Below are 7,968 nucleotides of genomic sequence, written 5' to 3'. Positions count from 1 at the left end.
AACAAACAAATGAATAAAGAACATGGAAAAACCCAATAGTTTGCATATAATCAAACTCAGTGACCCTCAATTTATTACAATACTGGAAAAGTGCATTCAGTTTGGCAATCCTGGAAGGTTAATGACTAATGAAAATGTAAATCACAGAAGGACCTGGAGGGGGCACAATTAGCTAAAAAATGAAACTAGTGAGTCTCCAATGTTCTCAAGATTTTTCTCCCCTTTTTTGAATCAAGTGAGTACTATAGTAGTTGAAGCCCTCTCTCCAGGTTGTACTTGATACTATACTAAGATACTTTTTAGCACAATATAATACTGTTTAATTTAAATATTTAATTGCTTTATGAGAATTGCCATTTCTTTTCTTCATACTAGAATAATATTATTTCTAAAAAGCAATGTTGTTTTTATTTGTCTTTTCAAGAGTATAAATACCAGATTGCTAGGCTGGAATCATTAAAGATTCTTATGTTCACTGTAGCATCTTGATTGCAGGTAGTCTTGTTTCTTCCAAAGAGAAATAAATTAATGAAATACATAGGTACAACTCCAGCTATTTTTCAAAGGCTATTAACTGGACTAAAAGTAAAGGGATGGATTGTTTATTTTCCATTATTCCTTTCTTGATTTTGACAATCTCATGTGCTTATGGTGAAAATTGAATTTAGTACAGACTTACCGAAAATGATTTCTGTGGCAGTTTGTTGGTATTTCCCTTTTTAAAAATGGTAGCCCTTAAACTACTGCTCTCAGCCATTGGCAGCAGTAATAGCAATAGCATTTTAGTAAATTTATATTAGATACAAAATTACATGTACATTCCTTTGATTCATTTTTCAATCAGCTGAGTACTCTCCTTATTTCTACCAATTGCTCAATTAATATTTTTATTGTTTGCACACTGTAAACACACATTATCCATATATATGATAAAGAACAGTCAATCAGCAGTATAAACACCAACAAGATCCTACTAATTCTTATGTTATTTTGAAGGGCTACCAGATAATATTGGAGAAGAACTTGATCCTGTCCTAGAGCCACTTTTATCAAACAGACATTTAAGCAGGCAGGAGTATCTGCATTTGCCTTGGAGACTCCACCATTGAGTCTCCTGAATTCTGCTATTATATTACAACTAAGCTGGGAAATCCACATTATCTTGCTGGAACATCTGTTAAAGTGAGAATGTTGAAAATAAATGTGCAACTCTGTTTTAATTTTAAAATGATTCCTTGGCTAAAACCTGGGAAGAATTTCTGGCATGTGTTTATTCCTCCTCCCTGACAACATTTTTTTATGCTGCTGGGTGTCTGGTATCACCTTACAAGTGTTGACATTTCTCATGTTTAATACTTCACTGTGCAATTCTGTCATTCTTTCATACAGTCAGGAATTTATTTAATTAATTACTTTAATCATCTTTTCCAGTCTGGATCTCCTGATGTTATTTAGTCACCTTTTTTAATAAAAATATTTACAAGACTTAATGCAATAATCACCTCACATGCAAAAGCTACATTGGGCTTTTTTACCTGTAGTGTAGTTAGGGACAGGGAAAGGTCTGGGCAGACAAACTTTAGCAGAACTGTTACATTAAAGATATTGCTAGTAATTCTTTAAGTCAGAACTTAATATTTTGGGATCATATTTGAATGTACCTCTGCCACCAAGGCAGTCTGTGTTCTATAAACCTAACTCTTTGACTTTAAATCTTACTATTTTACATCTCAAAAAAAACCTCTGTATCTCTCTGTGTCTAAATTAAAGTAAGCAATAAATAAAATAATCACCCTTTGATCCAGAACCTTTCTGGCAGCAGAAATATGAAGATACAGAACCTGAATCCCTCCTGCCAGTGTGGATTACACCAGTCATTCCCAGGGAATGTTTTGTGTAAGCCCCTTTTGATGATTTTACCCAGTGAAGGCAGAGGTAGGCAGCCTGGCAGAAAGTTCTCCGTGACAATCATTCACATAGCGCTGTTTGGCTTGGGCTATCTTCACTGGTCAGAATTTTTTTACAACAGGCTCTGTGCTGAGATTCTTTTAATCATTCTTTTCTCATGCAAACCACGTTACTTTTGTAACTTGAAAAAAGTTTACATTTTGTCCCATAGTAATTTTTGTGTCAGTACTTTGTGCATAAATTGTATGTACATCCATTTAACTGATGAGGAGTTATAACTTAGAAAGGACTTAATGCTAATAATAACCCAGTAATAATATTAAAGTAATAATATTAAAAATTATCTATTTCTTGAATGGAAGTAAACAGAAAGAGATTGAAATACAAGACTGAGAAGGAGACAGATCAAACAACATACCTTCCTCTCATTCTTATCTTCTGTCAAAAGCTTTGCACTTTTTAATTACAACTGATTACAATTAGATTTCAGAATTATCACCATGCCTGAAATACAGGAATGATCCTCTGAGTAGCTCTCTGCTGAGGGAGTGGTGGCCTAGGGAATTGGGAAAAAACTACAGAACTTCTCCACATCTTTGTTTCTACCTTGAAAAAAGTATTTGAAGTAGTTTGTGCAAATTTTTACACTGCATTTCAAACCACCTGAATGGACTTCATCTTATTTTGGCAGAGGTGTTCACAGTATTCAGACAGGAAATAGTTTTCTTTCTATCTCACACTCCATATCTGACCGTAACCACTTTCACATTCAGGTAACACTGTCCACTTTTACCAGTCCACTTTTCTTACTGTTTACTTAAATGATGAAAATCTATCACCAATACTGAGTCAAATGATCCAGGACTTCTCAGACCCTTTTAAAAAAAGATTGTTAATATCAAGGCTTTAGAAATCCTTTCTAATTAAAGAAATGGCCTGAAGTATGCAGAAAGACTGGATTTTTGGTTGGAAATGCTCAAAAAATGTACAATGAGAGACATTAAAGGAACTAAGCAGCACTAGCTCCTTCACTTGACCAGACTGCAGGAAAGTGGCAAATAGGGAAAATTAAGCTTTCTTTGGGTGTTTACAAAAAAAAAAAAAAAAAAAAAAAAAAAAAAAATTCAGTAAGTTGAGGGCTTTAGTTCTTCTTTGGGAAATAGTCATTTGGAAAATGAACAGAGAAATGATGACATTGGAAAAAGAGACTGAGAGAGGGGACAAATTCATTGTGCATACTGGGATTATAGCTTTTTAAAATCTATAGCTAAAATAAGTGAAAGGTGTGTACTTCCAGCAGTAAAGATCCAAGAGGTGTGGGACAGCTACGTGTGCATTTACACAGCCAAACTGGAGTAAAGAGAAAGTCCTTCATGTCAGTGGTGTTCTATAAAATGAGATTACAGGCTCACTGACACTCACTGGCATTTGTTAACTGCCAAAGAATCTCATAACCAGTAACAGCAAAGCTGAGAACAGTTACTGACCCTTGCACAGCCAATCAAAAGGAATGGCATTATCTGTCACTGTCCTGATGCAGAGAGCTGCTGTACCTTTTACTTGTCAGGTGGAAGCATTTTTTGTCATCACCTACGTAACTCTAATACTCCCACTCTCATGGGAGTACTCACAAATACTCTGTTGTTAGGCTAACACAAAGTTAACACACCACACACCAACTGCTGCCCCCACTCTGAAAGCTGCAATAACAACATAACAGCTGGGGTGGTCACAGGCCATTTACAAACCAAGCTCTCTGGTGCTTTGCTTGACTGTAGTTTTCTCATTCTTGTTTTTCTGCCATCACTTTCTGCATTCAGCTGCAGCCTAATTCATAGTTACCTTGCAATACTGTAATGCGATCGTCATTGATTACGTGTTATCATTGTAACATTAAAGACTGGCACTAGAATAGAGTTCCAACAGAAAGAGGGAGCTAAAATGGATGCTCCTGTTTCCCCCCACATCATTTCTTCTTCACTTTCTAAAGAACTTGAACTGTAAAATTATTCTAAGTCCTTAAAAGATATAGAAGAAGATTGAAGATATACAAGAAGCTTCTTAGAGTAACATATTTAAAGGGTTTTTTTAAAAAAGCTTTAAGCATGTCAATGTCGGTGCTGCAACTTAAGAAAAAATACTTCATGGATTGATGTGTGTCAAGGGCTAATTTACTCTCAAGATTGAGAATACATAAATGCTTTAAAGAATGTTGAAATACATGTTTTTAGGATGCCCAGTATGAGGAGTTTCCTGCAGAGTGGAAAGACAAGTCAGGGGAGTTCCAAAAGCTGCTGTTCATTTGTCGCTTGAGACCTGACAAAGTATGCACAAAACTTTCACCTTACTGAGAAAGGTCTGTCTGCATCTTAAAAATCAAAAGTATCTGCAAACATGCATTTTTATTCTACAACAGTCTCTCATAAAGTAAAATAGGAAATAATAAGATTTTAAGAGAATCCCAGTGAGTTTGAAATTGTAATGGAAAACTTTTAAAAATGGAATAGTAAAGGTTTAGCTTTTGTTGTTTCAGTTACACACCAAAATCCCCAGAGCTCTTCCTTGAGACTGCCTTACACACCTTGTGTCTGCCCTCATTCAGTACACCCCCCTATTTTTGCTGGATGTCATTATCTGTGCCAACTTTGTCTGGTCTAGAAAGACAACTTAGTGGTAAGCAGGGGTGTAGATAATGCAGGTGCTGAAACCAATTGTTGGAGGCACACAGATCCATTTTGTTCACTGGAAAGTGTTTTGAAGCAGAACTGCTCTGATTTGAGTCTGCCTAGGTACAAGGTTTTAACACAGACCACAAAGTACTCAGTTGTGAATCTTTATTCCAAAAAAAATTCAGCTTGCTAAAAACCAGAATGAAAGTATGTGCTTAGACATTTTTCATACGTAGGCAGGGTGGTGGGACTACTCTTAGTTCCCCACACCCAGCCATACCAAGAAAGCACACTGTGAAAGACAGGCCATAACTGTCCCTACTCATTGCTCTGATCCAGAGAGGCTGAGAGCAATTCTCTACATACACTTCCTCACACCCCTGTTCAGCTTTAGATTCACACCCAGGTAAAGAGAGATGTTTGCACCACTTTAAGAGACACTTTTAGAATCAGACTTCACTTGGGCTCCTGGGCTCGTTTTGCCTGGCAGTTGAGTCTCCTGGCTGCTGGGCTGCTGGCTCATCCCTGAGAGGCAGCAGTGCTGGGAGCTGGGGTCTGCAGCCAAAGTAATCCACGAACCGCTGCCTTGTTGCCGCGACTTCTTCTTGAAAAGCGTTTATTGTGCGCCTGCCGACCTTGCACTTGAGTCAAAGCAAGAGATTGAGCCTTTCAACTGAGCAGTTTAATTGTGCAGTTCAGCCAGATTCCAATCCCCCTCCTCAGGCTGCATTTGGGTATCAGTGCTTCACAGTAGCAATCATACCCTGGTAAGCCTAGTGCACAGCCTTCCCAGCTACAGGTGACAGGATCCTGGGGGCTAAGTGTCTCCACTTGAAGCTGCTGCTGCTTCAAGTTTTTTATATACTATACTTAGAAATGAAGTCATATTATTGCCAAGACCCCTTTCATACCTTGAAACATTGCTCTAAATCATTCACAGTTCAAGTTAGGTAACATCACCTCACTCTTAGTCCATCTTCCAAGATATCACTAGTCCCACTGTGCTACAGGATCCTATTTTTTTGTAGTTTAATCTGTTGCACAGTGACCTGAAATACCTAACCTTGACAGTCACCAGGTATATATTTAATACAGAACATTATTAGCAAGGCAAAGATCTTATTTGTGCAAACCCACCAACACATAATATGCAGAACCTTTTACTGTTCCTCATCAGGGAACTTGGTTCACTTGATTCTTACTATCCATAGGATTAGGGTTCACATATCAAAGATCAGCTGATCTTTATCAACGGAGCGGCTCAGTTGTGTGCTTTTTTACATGTCAACACTATGGCATGAAACCCTAGGAGTGGGGAGGAGAAAACATTAGAAATGGGCTTTAAAGTTTAATTAGGCAGGTTTATATGTGAAACTGGACATGTGAAGCAATCATCTGGTCAAATTTTGTCTTTTCACATGTTGTTCATCCCTCCTGAAAATGATAGAGCTGCTCCTTGTTGAGTTTTCTGCATTGATTATCGCACCCTACATATTGTTTTTTCTGCTGTAATGAGCTGTTGGAAAAACACATCTAAAGGAAACAGGTTTGCCTTCAAAAGCCAGACAATAAACTACACTGAGAAGTGCTTAGGTGCAGGTTTCTTAGCCAATAATGCACATAAATCATTACTTCAGAATAAGTCATGTTCTAGCCTTTGACAATCATTCCTGGCTGGTGCTTGGAAATCTTAGCAAGAGAAGTTCTTGTTTACATTCTAGCTTTGAATTTCAGATTATGTGGTTAACACTTACAATGAAGGTTCTGAGCCGTGTCATCTCCAGCATGTAGTACTCCTCCATTGTCAGCTCATCAAAGTGCTTGGGAAGGGATAAAAAGTCACAGGTGCTATGTTTGGCATGTTTCTCCCTGCAAGATAAACCCAGAATAAGAACAGATGTTAAACCTATGCAAGTTACGTTTCAGGAGATGAAGAGATCTGGACAGGCAGGTCTCTTCAGTACTTGTGCTGTCAGAAATAGTATCATACAGAAAACATGAAACAGATTTTAGTGGATCTCAGAGAAAAGCTAGTTAAACTATTTCAAAGTTACTGGGCAAGATAAACCTCCAATTTTGTGAACTGTCATGGTGGAAACTGACAACAACATTAACTCATTGTAAATTACCAAAGAAGTTTGGAGAGATACTTCAAGAGCATTGTTGTATCTGTGCTTACCATGGGTCATCATTTGGTTCCCAGCCCTCCAGTTCTAACAAGCAAAAGAAACATTTTGCCACATCTGGTTCATTTGCACTTGGACAGTGGATGAAGCCAGCCTTTGCCATCTGCAGGGGACAGTTTAGAAGTTTAGAGCCTTATCCCACACACTACTTGTGTTTCCTGCCACTTTAGAATCATGTCTAGTCGGGACACCAAAAATTAAGTTTGTACAAGTTATCAAGCACTTTCTCAGGTAACTCTTGCAGTATGACTCATCTGAGATTCAGGCTGGCAGTGTCATGTGTGTGCCGAAGTAGAAATCAGGTGGATTTTTAAATTTAAATTTCCATCTCTGAATCTGAAGCAGTGATCATTGCACTACTTCATCCCTCCTGCTGGATGCGTAATCGTTTACTCTAATGTAGGCTGTTTTGTCATCAACAGATATTTGCAATTAGAAAGAGCACATAATACAAGAAATTAATTTTTAAATGACAGGAACAAAAAAATAAGGGGAACAAGAACAGTAACTGTATTAAAATCTGTAGGCAGACTAATGGACCAAACACTAGTTAATCTAAATTTTAGATGAATCTAAATTTTAGATTTAGATTTCTAGTTAAACTAGAAAAACCAGTTAATCCTACTATAGTATTTCTGAGCAGGGAGCAGAGGAAAGCTGCAGTATTTAACTTTTCAGGCTTAGTGGACTCCTCTTGAACATGGATACACTTAACAATGACTTCACAATCAAGCACAGTACATAAAAAGTAAGGCAGAGGCAAAATAACCAGCTTCAGACTTACATTCCCTGGAGTGCACTTGCAGTTCTCCTGGAAGGGCCACTTGGTGAAGGTTTTTAAACGGTTCTCATATTCGTACATCTCCCTAAAGTCAGTTAAGAGCTTGGAAGCTGAACTAAGCTCTTGTAGGAGTAGCTCCATCTATGAAGCCTGCAATCAGTGTAAGCCAGAGCCTCCCTCCTGCTCTCACATTTAAGGCCTTGGTAATTGGTGACACATTGCACCTGGAAAGCAGTGGAGGGCCTAAAGGAGTGTTAGTCCCCTCCTAACATAGCTGAGCTTATAGGCAGGACAGTCAAGAGAAATGAAGCTACTGGAACTTTTTTCCCTTGTATCACATTCTGTGTCCTTGGTTATGCAATATATTTTTTAACTGAAAGGACCTATGCTAATTGCAGGTTTTATAATTGAAATCTAAAAACCT

The 7,968-nt window shown here is 37.9% G+C and overlaps 1 protein-coding gene across 1 annotated transcript; it reads right to left on the bottom strand.

The window, feature by feature from the left end:
• Window positions 1–5,017: 5,017 nt before the first annotated feature.
• Window positions 5,018–7,698, bottom strand: LOC125328688 (baculoviral IAP repeat-containing protein 5.1-like). The gene is made up of 4 exons (XM_048309734.1): window positions 7,548–7,698; window positions 6,757–6,866; window positions 6,332–6,446; window positions 5,018–5,218 (listed from the first exon to the last, which is right to left on the bottom strand). The coding sequence occupies exons 1-4, from the start codon at window positions 7,683–7,685 to the stop codon at window positions 5,027–5,029; spliced, it is 555 nt and encodes a 184-aa protein (XP_048165691.1). The 5' UTR covers window positions 7,686–7,698; the 3' UTR covers window positions 5,018–5,026.
• Between the last annotated feature and the right edge of the window lie 270 nt (window positions 7,699–7,968).

This window comes from Corvus hawaiiensis, chromosome 7 (genome assembly GCF_020740725.1).
Source record: "Corvus hawaiiensis isolate bCorHaw1 chromosome 7, bCorHaw1.pri.cur, whole genome shotgun sequence".
Taxonomy (NCBI): domain Eukaryota; kingdom Metazoa; phylum Chordata; class Aves; order Passeriformes; family Corvidae; genus Corvus; species Corvus hawaiiensis.
This window is presented reverse-complemented; position numbering and strand designations above follow the sequence as displayed.

What these genes read in the sequence shown, in the direction of transcription:
- LOC125328688 (XM_048309734.1), bottom strand. Translation starts at nt 7,685, where the DNA reads ATGGAGCTACTCCTACAAGAGCTTAGTTCAGCTTCCAAGCTCTTAACT. An exon ending in GAACCAAATGATGACCCATG is followed by an intron (nt 6,447 to 6,756) that starts GTAAGCACAGAT and finishes TTTATCTTGCAG; the next exon opens with GGAGAAACATGCCAAACATA. An exon ending in CACGGCTCAGAACCTTCATT is followed by an intron (nt 5,219 to 6,331) that starts GTAAGTGTTAAC and finishes CTTTGACTCAAG; the next exon opens with TGCAAGGTCGGCAGGCGCAC.